A 15,427-nucleotide genomic window follows, 5' to 3' on the forward strand; every position below is an offset into this window, starting at 1 on the left:
GTACCCAAATCCTGAAAGGGTTTCTTGGTCCCATATAGAGAAGAAAGATATCATCTTTCAGAGTAGCGTGGTAGAGGTAATGCACCAAGAACAGCACGAGAGTTCTTCAACATGAAACATTCTTACACACGAAATGTCATGGAAAGAGCATTTGCATTGTTAAAGGGTCGATGGCCAGTTCTAAGAGGAAAGTCAAACTATCGATCCAAATCCAATGTCAAACTATAATGATTCGTTATCTTCTACACAATCCTATCAATAGAGAGATAACTAACAATGAAATCCCCAACCATTTGGATGAAGGTGATGCAACCTACACTACAACTGGAGGTGGCAAGATTAATTACATTGAGACCTAAAACGAATGGAGTCAATAGAGGGATGAATTGACTCATCAGATGTTCAGTGAATGGGAGTTACGTAATCAATAGTGCCCTTATAGTTATTTAACTATTGTAAACGCATAGGGTATTTTGTCATTTGTTTTGAATTACTACTTTTTTGTGGAATGTCTAAACTAGTAATGCAATACATGTTTGTTCATGTCATGATGTCCACTAAAAGCTAAATTTGACTGCATACAATTTATTATGTTAGATACTGACACCTCTTGTTTCATTTTATTAAATTGTGTATGTATATACGTTAGAATGACAAATTTTTCAAGAGCACCCAAACACACATGGACTAAAGAGGAAGAAGTGAAACTGGTAGAGTGCTTGGTGGAATTGGTTTCATCTAGAGGATGAATATCATCAAATAATGGGACCTTTTAACCTGGGTACTTGGTACAACTGCAACAGATGATGGCAGAAAAATTGACCAGCACTAATATCTCAGGATCGTCGACTATAGATTGTTGTGTGAAATCCTAGAAAAAAAAACCAAGCAATTGCAAAAATGAGAGGGCCATTGTGTAGTTTAGATGGAACAAAGAATATTAATGTATTATCACAAAACGAGAGTTCATTAGAGAATTTGCGTATAATTTCATAGGAAGTGACCCTCACTTCCACATCCACGAAGGTAAATCTATCAAGAGTACTCATGTAGCTAGGTACCACACTTGATATCAAGTATAGAATTCATTAAGAACAAAGTTCAGCCTTTTCATACAATTCTTGTCATATTACTTGTGATCAGTTATTACTCATTAAACTTGTTTCTTGGGATCTCTAGTCTTTCAAGTTGGGTTTACCTCACAAGTAATTCAGTTTTCAATAGGCTTGAGTCTCATTCTTTCTGTGGTTTTAAAAATCTTCTTTCTTGCTAGTACTTTCATCAAAGAATTAGCTAAGTTGTTATCAGACCATACATAATCCACTATCACTGAACCAGTAGTGAGAAATTCTCTAATGGTACTATGCTTACAATGTATCTGTCATCTCTTAACATTGTAATAACGGTTCTGAACTTTTGTGATAACTGCAGTACTATCATAATGGATTAGTATGGTTGGTACCGATCTTTCCCACGTGGGAATATCTGATAGCAAGCTTCGAAGTCAGCTTGCTTCTTCATTAGCAATAGCTAGTGCAATTATCTCTGACTCCATCGTTAACTGAGTTAAGATTATTTATTTCTTGGATTTCCAAACAACAGCTAGCTCCCTCCTACTATATTAAAAATATAGCCATTTGTAGCCTTTGAGTCATCTGAGAGGGAGTTCCAATCAGCATCGCGGTAAATTTCAAGTACAACATAAAACTTTTGATAATGTGATCATAGGTTTTGAGTTTTCTTAAGATATTTCATTACTCTTTATACAACATTCCAATGTTCTAGACTAAGTCAGCTAGTAAACCTACAGTAGAAGCTATGTCTAGTCTAGTGCAGTCAGCAGCATATCTCAGACTTTCTATGATGTTCATATATTCGAACTAATTAACACTGTCGCCAATGTTTTTGAAGAACTTAATACTAGAATCATAGGGTGTACAAGCTGGTTTTCTTTCAAAATAGTTGTACTTCTTTAGGATCTTTTCTATGTAATGAGATAGTTCTAAGAAAATTATATTTTCAGTTCTAGTAATTTTGATGCCTAGGATTACATTAGCTTCTCCTAATCCTTTCATGTAAAAGTTTGCACTAAGCATTGATTTTACATCGTTTATGATGGGCAGTTTGACCCAAAAATTAATATGCATCTATATATAAGCATATGATAGTACATAACCTATCTTCAAGTTTATAGTAGATACGTTTGTCACTCTTATTTACTTTGAATATCCTTCGGACATGATTAGGTTGTAAAACTTTTTGTGTCATTGATTAAGAGCTTGTTTTAGGCCATAGAGGAATTTATCTAATTTACAAACTTTAGATTCTTGATCATGAACTATGAAACCTTCAGGTTGTTCCATATAGATCCTTTCTTCTAAATCACTATTTAGAAAGGCACTCTTAACATATATATATGATATATTAAGAGATTGTTCAAGGAAGCTATAAAAATCAACATTCTAATTGAGGTGATTCTAGTAACTGATCCATCGAGTTTGAGTTTCTTCCTCAAAACCCATTTACAACCTATAGCTTTGCAGTTAGAGGGTAGGTCAACTACGTGCCAAGTCCTATTAGATTCATGAGAGTCCATTTCATCATTGTTAACTTCTTGCCATAACCTGACAATGGAATCTACTGAGGATAAGGCTTTTGTTAGACTTTTTGATCTTCTACATTGTACATTTTGAAGTCTTCTCCAAAGTCTTTTGTGGTTCACACTCTCTTGCTTCTTCTAGGTTCATGATCTACTTTCTAATCTTGGGTTTGGATCCTAACTGAAGGTAGACCAATTGAACTTGAGCTCCACTAGTTTGACTATTTAAGCCCCCACTATTTCTAGATTTAAAAGGAAATCTATCCTCGAAAAAATCTACATTGTTTGATTCTATGATTACCTTATTTTCTAAGTTATATAACCTATAGGCTTTACTGTTTTCAGCGTATCCTATGAAGACACATTCGTAGGCTCTATTGGCTAGTTTTCTTCTTTTAGGATTAGGTATTCTAACATAGGTTTGACAATTCCAAGTTCTAAGATAAGATAGGTTTTGTGTTTTATTCTTAAGGACTTCATATAGTGAAGTTTTACTATTTGATTTAGGAATCCTATTAAGGACATAATTAACAGTATTTATTATTTCACCCCACTAAGATGGTGTTGTTCCTGAATCAAGCAAGATAGCAACTACTAACTTAGTTAGAGTTCTATTTTTTCTTTCAGCTTTTCCATTCATTTCAAGAGAATAAGGTGCAGTTGTTTCGTGCATTATTCCTTTTGAGTTATAAAACTCATTGAAAGCAACTGAATCATATTCAGTTCCTCCATCACTACGAAGTCTCTTAATTCTTTTGTTAAACTGATTCTTTATTTCAGTTACAAACACCTTGAATATGTCAAAGGGGCATCACTTTTATTTTTAAGCAGGTACATAAAAGTAAAGTCAGAACAATCATCTATAAAGGTTATAAAATGTCTTTTACTGTTACTTGTTAACATGTCATTAAATTTACATAAATCATAATGAATTAATTCTAGAGGTTCAGTAATCCTAGTTACAGATTTATGCGAAGTTTTAGTTATCTTAGCTTGACTACAACATGCACATTTTCAAATTCATGCAAAGATAACTTAGGAATAAAATTCAATCTACTCGTGTTGCTAATTAATCTTTTATTAACATGACAAAGTTTAGCATGCCAAATATTAAAAATAGACTACATGTAAGCAGAAGACATTTTCTTATTCATTTTAAAATTTTACTTAAATATGTCATCAGTTGCATAACCCTTTCCCACAAATACATTATTTTTTGTTAAAGTAAAGAGATTTGATCCTATTATTTGCATGAAGCCGACTTTTTTGAGAAGATATCCTGAGACCAGATTCTTTCGAATTTCATAAGCTTCCTTCAGCACAAGTGTTTTTCCAGATGTAAATTTCAGTTCTTCTTCTCCAATGCGGCCACCTTAGTTGTGTGATGATCTCTTAGAAGAATACTCTTATCCTTAGTCTCATTATAATTTCTAAATAAGCTAAGGTCGTGACAGACATAGTGAGATGTATCGATGTCTAGCCACCAACCTTCAAACCCCCCAATTACATTAACCTCTGTGATCATAGTGACTAAATCATCTTCTACTAAGTTCGCCTACGCAACAAGACAATTCTTGTTTCTATAATGTCTAGCTAAGTGTCTAGGCTTATTACACTTATAACAAACAATTTGTATCATACTTCTGGATTGGGGATTCTAAGTGTTCTTCTGTTTGTTGAAACCTCGTTTCATTTTGCTCCCTTTCAACTTCAGGTTTGGTTTCAGAATTGAGGTAGACTGCTTTCTAAAAATTGCATTCACGTCCTCCTTTTGATCTTATCTTCTCGCTTCCTCTTCTATCCTTAAACGCGTGATGAGGCTTTCCAGCGAGAACTCCTTTGTTTTACACCTTAGAGTTTCTTGAAGTCTTTCAACAAAGGAGGTAACTTATCAATAATAACAGAAACCTGAAATTGATCATCAAGTGGCATACCTTCGCTAATAATTTCATATCAATCTTATATATCTCGTGTGATTGAGCCTCCACAGATATGTCATCAGTCATTTGATACTGGAAGTATCAGCTTATCGCATACTTCTTGGATCTAGCTTCCTCAATATCATATTTCTTCTGTAACGTGTCTCAGACCTTTTTTGCGATTGACATAGTGTTGTAATAATCATACAACTCATCAGTAAGACCATTTAGAAATAAGTTTCTTATAGATGAAGTTTGTTTATGTCCATGCGGTAAGACTATTGATTTACTCATCTGTTGGATTGGTTTTTGGTACTTCTGGTTTTTTAGTGGAACATGTGGTGGCAACCTTCTTCAACGTAAGAAAGAACAATATTTTTTTTCTTCCACCTCTTAAAGTGTGCTCCTTCAACGTTGAGTTTAGAAGACATCAAATCACCTTGAAATGGTCCGACCATTGCAATAAAATGGAAACATCTTAAAATTGTTGTTGCAAATTACCTAGGAGGAGTGATGCGTTGAGAAGCGCTTTAACGCATAGACATATTGTCTAGATAGAACACGTGCTTCCTTGTCTTGTATCTCACGTAATGTGTTGGTATCTCACCTAGTCAGAACACCTTCTCTAGTCAGCTCGTATATTGGTTAAATCGCCAAATGATCACCTCGCCAACTGGTCAAAATGTCAACTGATCAACTCGCCTACTGGTCAAAACGCCTAGTGATCACCTCGCCTGCCGCCTAGTCAAAATGTGTACTACAAAACAGAAACAAGTTAGAAGAAAGTCTGAGTTGCAGATCTCGCGGCTCTGCTCTTTTGGTGCAAATAGATTTGTGTTGCCTCGTCATCCCTAGGATAAAACAACCATGTTCTTCAATTAGTATTGCACTAAAACTAACCAGAATCTCAACACTCAAATAGACACATTGATGCTCGGTATACTAAAAATGAGAGAACTTTTAAGAGAAAGAAATCGTTGGGTTGTTGTTCTGTGTTAGTAAGAAGAAAAGAATGAGACCCATATACATAGTAAGCGGGGAGAGTGGCTCCAATGGTCATAATAATAATGACAAAAGAAAAATTGCTGATTTAATTTTCATTCAATTTGAAACGGTTTCGGTTTTGAAATTTTAATTTACAAAACGTTTATACATAAAAAACGGTTTTGAAAATCAAAAATAGTTTTAGCTAAAATATAATATATTATTATTGCTCTCCTTGCCATGCCCAACCAACGTCGGCGCGCGAGAAGATATCGGCAAACTTACTTTTGCATATCCCCTCTCCCCTTCCAAAACTTGGGTGTCCTTAGGGCCCAAATCCATGAATGAATGTATGAGTTTATAAAGGAGACTTCCACATTGCTATGTGCTATCTAAGAAAACTAGGAATGCATGATTAGAATAAAATAATAATAAATATTTGCTAAGTCAAAATTTTCATTTAACATATAGACTATAATACTCTACGGTCTAAATACATATTATTATAACCCACTTTGCGCCATAAACACCCTCTAAAAGTATAAATATTGAAACATAAAAATGAAATCAAACAAAACTCAAAAGTTAAAAGACTAGCTAGAGAATTGTTTGTTAACTACTTCTTGCCCATCCTTCTTTTTCGTGTTTGATTTGGTGTTAACTATTTCTTACTTGTATTAAAATAATTAGCATAAAAAACACAAACTATTATAAATTAACTAAACTAACATAGTTTGCATGCCAAATAAAAATTATAATAGCCGAACTTAACTCTAAATAAATGTTAAGAGATAAAATAGAAACTAGTCTAAAAAATTGAAAATTAAAATGTATTTTTCTTTCCAAAGAAAATCTTAGGTAAGTTAATTAAAAAGAAAAATTACTTTAAAAAATGAATCATAAAAAGAAAATAAAAATAATTTTTATAAATAGATAATAAAGGAAGAAAGAAAATATCGTTATCGTAATGAAGGCAAAGTTCATCAACAATAATGCTCGTAAACATATAAATATATATGTGTGTGTGTGTAAGTATCTATCATGTACAAAAGTGTTTGGAAAAAAGTGATGAAATTGTTGGGTTTTGATGTGAGTTTGAAGAGAAAAATTGATGAGAGTGTCATTTTCCCAAAAATAATTATCGCTAGAAAACAATATCTACAAAATGGGCTTCTCTCTTATAAATCTATGGTCATGAAAGGTGCAGTGAACATGTTTTATTTCTCTACCTCTATCATTTACAATTCCTATTATCCTAATTCATCTTCTACTATTTATATTTTTTTTTCTAACAAAATTTGTTTAGTATATAAGTTTTATTTGATTAATTCCATAACCGGAGATAAAGAGTTGAACATTTTTGTAGACCTAAGTAGGGGGAAATTAAACCAATAAATTTTGTGATTTATTACATTTAAAGTTAAAGATATATAGTTTTATTAAAGATAGATGGTAAAAAGGGGCATGTGAAGACTACTAAGACTATATAGTGGTATATGTTGCTTTCGATGTGGGACTTTGACACATAATCAAATGTCCTTTTACACTAATATCTCTAAAATAATTAAAACTCCTCAATTCCTTCCCCCTTCTTCCCTAACATTTTCACATTTCTTTTCCCTTCCCTTCCCTTCCCCTCAATATATTACCTATCATTTTTTATATTAAAATGAAAAAAAAAAAAAGAAATATATCCTATCGTTAGAGTGGATTATTTTTGATGTCGCTATCTTAACCGACATTTCTAAGATTTGACAATTCATAGTCAAATATATGATACACTCTAAAACTTACCTTGTATATCATACATTTAACATTTTACCACGTAGGTAGATGGTTGAAATCTAGTAACTTTTAACAAAGACTTAAGGATTGGATATAATGGTAAATATTTGTTAGAGGACAAGCTGTTGGGCTATAAATCAAAAGAAGAATCAACATCCTTATATTATAGTATATAGTAAAGTGGAGTATAGTGTATGGACAAATTTCCATTAACATCCCCTCACTTTTTCTTAATAATAAGAAAAACCTTGAAAATTGCAGGGCTCCAACTTCTGATTTGTAAGTATTAAGAAAAAGACTCTCCTAAAAGACTTTAAACTATCAATATCACATTTTTCTTTTTCTTTTTTTGTTTTCCCTAAATAAAAAGTAAGAGGTGGGGTATACATTTGAACTTCATTTTTTCAATACCTTAATTATTAATTTTTCTGTGTTTTACTAAAATTATTAAATTGGGTAATATACTTCCTTTGGGCCGGGGCTTTGGGTATTATGGGATCAACACTAATTGGTTCCGTTTGAATTCTTGTTTAGTTTTATCTATCCCAAATTTTCAAATATTTACGGTTCCAACTCTCTATCTTTTAAATATTTTAAACTTATCATTCCTTTCTTTTTCTCTTCCTCTCTATTTTTTATTTTCCTCCTTTTTTTTTTATTTGGTTATTCAAATCGTATACTAAATATAAAAAACTTGAAAAAAAATATCGAAAATCTAAACGATCGAGTACAAAAAATAGTCAAAATTAAACCTCATGTACATAAAAAAATAAACGAAAATGTAGACAATATCTTGTATCAAAAAAAATTTTAAAAAAATTATTTCCCAAATCTAAATGATAGTATACCAAATCTTGAAAAAAATCGTTTAGATTTGGCTATCCAAATTTAAACGACCAAATATAAACGAGTAACCAAATCTAAACGATCATGTAACAAATTAAATAAACGAGAATTGAAAAAATAAATCGTTAAATTTTGTTATCCAAATTTACACAATAGTATATCAAACAATAGCCAAATCTAAATGATTGTATACCAAATATATTAGGCACGTTGTTGACAACGTGTTAACAGGGTACTTTTTGTATTTTTCATTGTGCACCTGTGAACTTTTTCCATTTTCGTAATTATTTTATATAGTATGAATATTTTGCCGCTTTATTATATTTTCTTTTAAAGATCCCTTTATCTATCAAATTTATTTATGTACGTCCTATCTCTTCTAATTTATAGTTGAACAACACAAGGTAAGAATTCAAACTCGTTGGTTAGAATTTTTTTTAAATAATATATTTTTTAAAATATATGTAAAAAATAGGGTAGGAAGAAAAAAATATGGTAATTTGGGCGCTCTGTACACGACTTTGCTTGAGCTGGCACGTGGATCCCACACCTTTTTCTTTTTTTCATTATTATATATACATATATATTAAATTTAATATTCAAATTTCCCGTTTCCAATTTCTAAAAATATTTTTACTTATTAAATATCTTTCCAAATTTTAAATTTCAATTTTCAAAAATATATTTCTTTATTTAATATCTTTCTAAATTTTAAATTTTAATCTCCAATTTTCTAAAAAAGATACATATATTAACAAAATATGTTATTAAAAAATATATTAGATAAACACTTGCACTCCATTGATATTAACAAAATAATTTATTGCCATAACTCTTTTCATTTTGATTCTAAAAGAAAATGAGATATTGTACAATAGAATTAGATATTTTGATTCAAAAAAATTAGACATTCTAATTTCTATACAATAGAATTATTCTTACAACTTTTTTCATTTTGATTATAAAAAAGATTATATATTTTATTAATATCGATGGATTGTAAATATTTATTTAATATATTTTCTACTATCATGTTTTATTAATATATATCTTTTTTAAAAGAATTGGAGATTAAAATTTGGAATTTGAAAAAAAAAATTGGAGATTGAAATTTAAAGATTTAAATATTTAATATATATTAAATAATGTAAAAAAAAAAAGTGTGGGGTCCACGTGCAATTTTATTGAAATCGTGTATTCCGTAAGCAAAGTCGTGTACCCCTTACATGATTTCGCCCAAACTTACCATATTTTTGTCAATATTTTTCTTCGTACTCTATTTTTGACATAAAAACATATTATTTAAAAAAAAAAGAACATTCCATTGATTAAACCATTGGTTTTTAATTTTAATTTTTTTAAAAATAAAAAGCGTATTAACAACTCTAAATTTGGTTTGTTATCTAATTTCTAAATTAAAATTTGAGATTAAAGGTTGTTTATTGAGATGCCACTTACAATTGCTATTTACTATCAATGTCAGTCAAGTCTTACTTTAAAATGAGATTCCACGTCAAATCAATGACCTATATTTCATCATATTAGCAGTTGTTCCATGATTAATTGAAATATATATATATATATTTTTTTTAAATGATAAGATAGATTCTTGTATGTGTTTATTTGTTATATTTTGTAAATATTTTGATTAATTTTACTATATTTTAAAAATATAATTTAAATTCAAACATATGTTTTAGTAATGTGTTTTCCTTTGAATGTTAGAGTCGAGGGAAGATTCTCACCTAAAACTTTTTAAATTAGCAAAAGTATGTAAAAAATAATGAGTTTTTTCAAATATATAACAAACCAATAAAATATTTATACTATATAAAACAATTTTAAAAACGAAAAAACTCCACGGGGTCACAATATGAAATACCAAAAATATCTCAATCAACATGTAATTAATCGGTCACACGCGCACGTGAGTAATTTTCTTATAAACGATCATGTGTACTACAGTTTAAATGAATGATTTACAATCATTTAGGTCATAATACACGATCGTGTAGCTCTTTTTAATAATGAGAAAAAAACTTCAATTTTGTTGTGTAGCTCATTTTAACAATAAAAAAAAGTTCCAATTTTAAACGATTGTATTAACTATGATACGTGATCGTTTATATCATATCCACATGATCGTATAGTTTTTTTTAAAATGAACGGAAAAGGGTTTCAAATCTAAACGATCGTGTTGATCATGCTATACAATTGTGTTAACTATGGTAAGCGATTATTTATATCATATTCATACGATCGTATGATTCTTTTTAAACGATGAGAAAAGGGTTTCAAATATAAACAATTGTATCGACCATGCTTAACGATCAAATTGACTATGGTAAGTGATCGTTTAGATCATATCAATACGATCGTGCAATTTTTTTAAACGATGGAAAAAGAACTTCAAATTTAAACGATCTTATTAATATTGACCATAGTAAACGATCATGTTAATAATAGTAAACAATCGTTTAGATAATGTAAAAATGATATTTAAACGATTTTGATATTCTCTAATATGAGAAAGACGAAATAGTTTGAGAGATGTGATGTAGCTTCAAAGAATCTTGTCGAAAATAATGAAATAAGAAATTTAAATGGAATAATAAATTATTTAAAAATAGAAGAAATAAATCATTTAAAAATAGAAGAAATAAAATCTGAAATAGGAGAAGAATAAATTTGAAAGAGAAAACGAGTAAATTGCAAGAAAAAGAAAAAAAAAAAGTGATGAATTGATGTGAAATTTGTAAAAATATTACACCGAACTCATTGACTTTTACTTTTTATTAGTTCATGTGTTTTTGTTCCACTTATCTAAATTAATCTAAAAAGAACATATAGGTTTTTAATCTTTTTCGCATCTCCGGTGGTACTCAATTTTCACTTGTTGGAAAATTAAATTTAGCAAAAAGCAACCTAAAAATTGGTGTAAACTCACCCATTTCAATTATATAACAACCTTTTAAAATTTAAAAATAATTTTGTTTTTAACAAAAACTTGTGTGGAGGGAACATTTTTTTTTTTTCACTTTTGGTTTTAAGGAAATTACATTCACAATTTAGAAATAAATTTTGTATTTTTTATCATTTAAAAAAAAAAAAAAAAAAACCTAAACATAAAGAAAGAGATAGTAAGAAGGCCACTCGCGGTTTCCGCGCGTGTAAGTCGGTCTCGGCCACCACTTCTGCGTTTCACAGTGAACAATGGAAGTCCGAAGTAGGAAGTAAGGAGCTAAACCATGAGCTTCGTCAATCCATTCAACAACTTTTCGAATTCATCTTTAATTCACTCTACCATTTCTTTAATTTCTTTGCATATTCCAACGAACCCCTAAATATATATATATTTTTTTTTAATTTTTCCCCACTATGATCGTCAACCATAAACCCTAGTTTTTTCTATTGTTTGGTTTTCGATTCAACATCCTCCAGCTGCATCGATCCTGCTTTGAACTTGTAAGCAATCATGATTTTTACGGATTTTTCTGTACCCCTAGTTCTAGTTCCATTTGATTTTCTTCTCTTTTTGACATTCTCGAAAATCTTGGGTTTTATCATCGTGGCAGATTACATGAATGGCTTCAGTGCTGCAAGGTGGTGGTGATGCGGGAGGGAATCCCAGAAAGACGGATAATGACAAGTTTAATGCCGGAAAGCAACAGAAACTGAGTAAAATTCCTAAACACGTAGCTCGTAATTCCCTTCAGACTCCCACTGTCGCGGCCACCAATGGCGGTGCTAATCCGTCTTCTCCTTCTCATAATCCGATCGATGCTTTGGTCACGTCTAGGTTTCATTCGGGTCAAAATCACTGCAGTGAACCGGTTAATGCCGAGGAAGTGCCTGTATATACGAGGTTTGAGAACCGAGTTAGGATTAATTTGAATTCAAGATCGAGGTCTGGGATTAAAGAACTTACAACGAAGCTGAAGGGTGAGCTCGATCAGGTTAGGAGCCTCGTGAAGAAGTTTGAAACTCAGGAGTTGCAGCTTAGTGGTTATGGTGGTGATGTTGGACATAGTCAATCACAGTTTTCAGCTAATAATTTGGTAGAGAGGGTGGGTACTGTTAGTACAATTAAGGTTAATTCCGAGGTGGGTTCTGCAGATGTGCCTGCTTCGAGGCTTGTTCGATGTGTTTCAGTGGCAGAAAACTTTGGGGAGTTTGCAGAGAAAGAGGTGAGCAAACATAAAACTTCAAAATATGCTTCTACAGAGGAGTTTCCGATGTCAGACTGTAATTTGAATGGAGGTAAGATTGGTCCAGTGCTTAAAAGCTGTAATAATTTGTTGGAAAGATTGATGAAACATAAATTTGGTTGGGTATTTAATGTGCCTGTTGATGCAAAGCGTTTGGGGCTTCATGATTATCATAAGATCATAACGAAGCCAATGGATTTGGGTACCATAAAGATGAGACTAAATAAGAATTGGTACAAATCATCAAGAGAGTTTGCTGAGGATGTGAGACTAACATTTAGCAATGCCATTACATATAATCCAAAAGGGGAGGATGTTCATATAATGGCTGAGCAGTTGTCTAAGATATTCGAAGAGAAGTGGAAGGCAATTGAAGGTAAACAAATTGCTGGTAAGGGATTTCAGGTGGATGATGGCTCAGTTTTACCGACACCCACCTATAGGAAATCTCCAGCTCTTGCCACTCGTCCAGTGGAATCAAGAACTTTCAGTAGATCGGATTCTACGACGAAGCATCTGCCTACCCCCAATCCCAAACAGACCCCCACAGATGTTGCTACTCCTGATAAGAAACCAAAAGCAAAGAATCACGAAATCAGAGATATGACTTATGAAGAAAAACAGAAACTGAGCACGGACCTTCAGGATTTACCATCAGATAAGTTGAATAATGTTGTCAGGATTATCAAGAAAAGAAACCAGGGACTCTTCCAAAACGACGATGAAATTGAGTTGGATATTGGCAGTGTGGATTCTGAAACCCTCTGGGAACTTGAGAGGTTTGTAGCAAATTACAAAAAAAGTTTGATCAAGAATAAGAGAAAAGCTGATGCCAATCTTCAATCTGGAGAAAAATTGTCTCACTACTCGATCAATGATACTGTAAGGCTTGCATTAAATTAGTTACAGTTTCAACTTCTTTCTTACGATAAAAGGTCAGCAGGGTAATATATTGTAATGATGCAGGATCTTCTTGCAGTGGCTAAAGCTGGAGGAAAACATGTAGGTCGCAATGCAGGTGAAGTTATTGAAATTTTTTGTAACGTTTCTTTAATGCTTTTCATTCTAAGAATAACTAGACTTTAGATAACATAGAAAAGGAATAAATAAATAAATAACAAAAGGAAAGCATAGCAAAACAATAAACCACTTGATACTAGGTTATTGTCTGGTTTAATATAAAGTTGTTGGCAACCCATCTGCACCATGTTGACGAAAGCTTTGTAGAATGTATAATTGTTAGGGTCATTCCAAATTACCAATTTTCTGTGCATGTGAATAAATTCGTGGCTTTAGCAGTGACTTGTAAAGCTAAATGATTATATAATCTATGAACTATTTTCTAAAACTTCATCCATTTGCTTCTTTGTTGTACCAGACTCTGAAAATGATAGTTTCTCGGCATGTGGGGATGGAAATCAGTCTTCTTCAGGTTGAATTGACTAAGGTAAGGTAAGAAGTCAAAGTCTAGTAGTTAACCCAGTTGCTTGCTTTGAATTCTTGTTGGCTTGGGAGTTCCACATATGAAGGATATTTTGTCATATGTGATTTTTGGCTGAATCAACAAGCTTAAAACTGGCTAACGGTTGGTGTGATAGATATGGGGAGTTTTTGTGGTACTCTTTGTTCTTTCCCAATATTTAACGACTTGCAAACTAAGAAAATGTCTAGAGAGTTGGTAGTTATTTTCTGGGGCGTCCTCATTTTTTTTCAGTTTATTCATTAATCTTCCAGTGATCAATGCATGATTCCTTTTTCTAACCGATTTTACTGAAATAATCCTGTACGAACAATCATATGTTTTGTTCTTTTTGCCATTTTATTTGAAGATATTTTCCTTCTAGGCCTCTAACCTAATGGTTGTGTCCGTGCTTGCATTTTACCCCAAGATATTGTACCCTGATATCCAATTCCATTATTTATGGTCCTTACTATTTTGTTGCATTTCCCTTTTTCATCATGATAAATTTTCTTGTAGCTTTTCTCAAAGAACCTCAAAACCTTTACCCTTCTTTCTTACGCAAAATTACAAAAAAAGAAAGAAAAAAATCCTTGTACTTTTCCCTTTTTGTAAATAAAGATCCCTGTTCTTTCAAAAGCTATGATATTATCCGGCCATTTGTAAATGTTTCAAATCCACTCTCGTACAATCCGTTAGAATTTACGTATGATAGTGTTCTTGTCCCAACTCCCATTTTCCATTCCAGCTCACTGATGCAACGTTCGAGGCCTCAATTTTTATTTTCTTCTAACAATCTAACAGGTTCATATTTCTACTACAAGGGTAATATTTGAATTAAGTGGCTACGTTTAAAGGGTTTTTTTTTTCCTAATGCAGTGTCGTTTTACTACTAGTTTTTAATCGAGGCTTGCAATTCACCAAAAGAGTAACAAGTCATGTTGCGAAGGAAAGCATTTTCTTATGATAGATGAAACTAAATGTGAAATCCGAAATTGATGAGCTTCTTTCTCTGGAACAGGATGAAATAGTTTGGTGACTTAAGAGCAATCTCACTTCCCAAGCAAATTCAGGTTCAGAGGGAAGAGATCAAAAGTAGTGTTTGATAATTTTAGATGATGGATTCAGAAATCTCATTCATGGTTTCCTTTGCAAATTAATCAAATAGCCATTTCCTTCCCTCATTTCCTCTTTTGACAATTTGTAACTCCATATTTTTGTAAAATAAATTTTAGAAGATGGCATAAGGCATAAGTCAATTAATTCCCCCTTCACATTCTAGGATTGATCATGTTCCCAAACTTGTTTAAATCCTTGTAACATTTTTATGTTGCAAATAACATTTGTATATATCAAAGCATCCACTTCCCCAAAGATTCGAATTTATGTTTACACTTTGGAAATGAATGTTATGGATGGAACTCAACCCTGAGAAATTTAACATTTTTCTTAGGTGGAGTATGAGAATTTGAACCTTCAAACAATGAAACAAACAAAGAAACCATTCGAGGACAAAGGCATCTCCACAAAATACAATGAAGGCCTAGACAGCCAAAACCTTGAAATTAAACTACACAAAGTACATCATTCAAATATTTTACAAATGCTTAACTATGTGTAGTGAGAG

General features: G+C 31.8%; 1 protein-coding gene across 2 annotated transcripts; it reads left to right on the forward strand.

Annotated features, from left to right (window-relative positions):
- Positions 1 to 11,265: 11,265 nt before the first annotated feature.
- LOC103492922 (transcription factor GTE4) lies at positions 11,266 to 15,174 on the forward strand. 2 transcript variants are annotated; one of them, XM_008453488.3, is made up of 5 exons: positions 11,266 to 11,598; positions 11,709 to 13,223; positions 13,308 to 13,359; positions 13,720 to 13,788; positions 14,822 to 15,174. In XM_008453488.3, the coding sequence occupies exons 2-4, from the start codon at positions 11,718 to 11,720 to the stop codon at positions 13,776 to 13,778; spliced, it is 1,617 nt and encodes a 538-aa protein (XP_008451710.2). In that variant the 5' UTR covers positions 11,266 to 11,598; positions 11,709 to 11,717; the 3' UTR covers positions 13,779 to 13,788; positions 14,822 to 15,174. The 2 variants fall into 2 exon arrangements, with proteins under 2 accessions (XP_008451710.2, XP_008451711.2); XM_008453489.3 differs by having other exon boundaries at positions 11,284 to 11,598; positions 13,720 to 13,793.
- The last annotated feature ends 253 nt before the right edge of the window (positions 15,175 to 15,427 follow it).

The sequence above is a fragment of the Cucumis melo genome, chromosome 7, assembly GCF_025177605.1.
Source record: "Cucumis melo cultivar AY chromosome 7, USDA_Cmelo_AY_1.0, whole genome shotgun sequence".
Classification (NCBI taxonomy): domain Eukaryota; kingdom Viridiplantae; phylum Streptophyta; class Magnoliopsida; order Cucurbitales; family Cucurbitaceae; genus Cucumis; species Cucumis melo.

Excerpts from the sequence above, each read along its gene's own strand:
- LOC103492922 (XM_008453488.3), top strand. The coding sequence starts at position 11,718 with ATGGCTTCAGTGCTGCAAGGTGGTGGTGATGCGGGAGGGAATCCCAGA. Across the intron at positions 13,224-13,307 it reads ACTACTCGATCAATGATACT|GATCTTCTTGCAGTGGCTAA; the intron begins GTAAGGCTTGCA and ends GTAATGATGCAG. Across the intron at positions 13,360-13,719 it reads ACATGTAGGTCGCAATGCAG|ACTCTGAAAATGATAGTTTC; the intron begins GTGAAGTTATTG and ends TTGTTGTACCAG.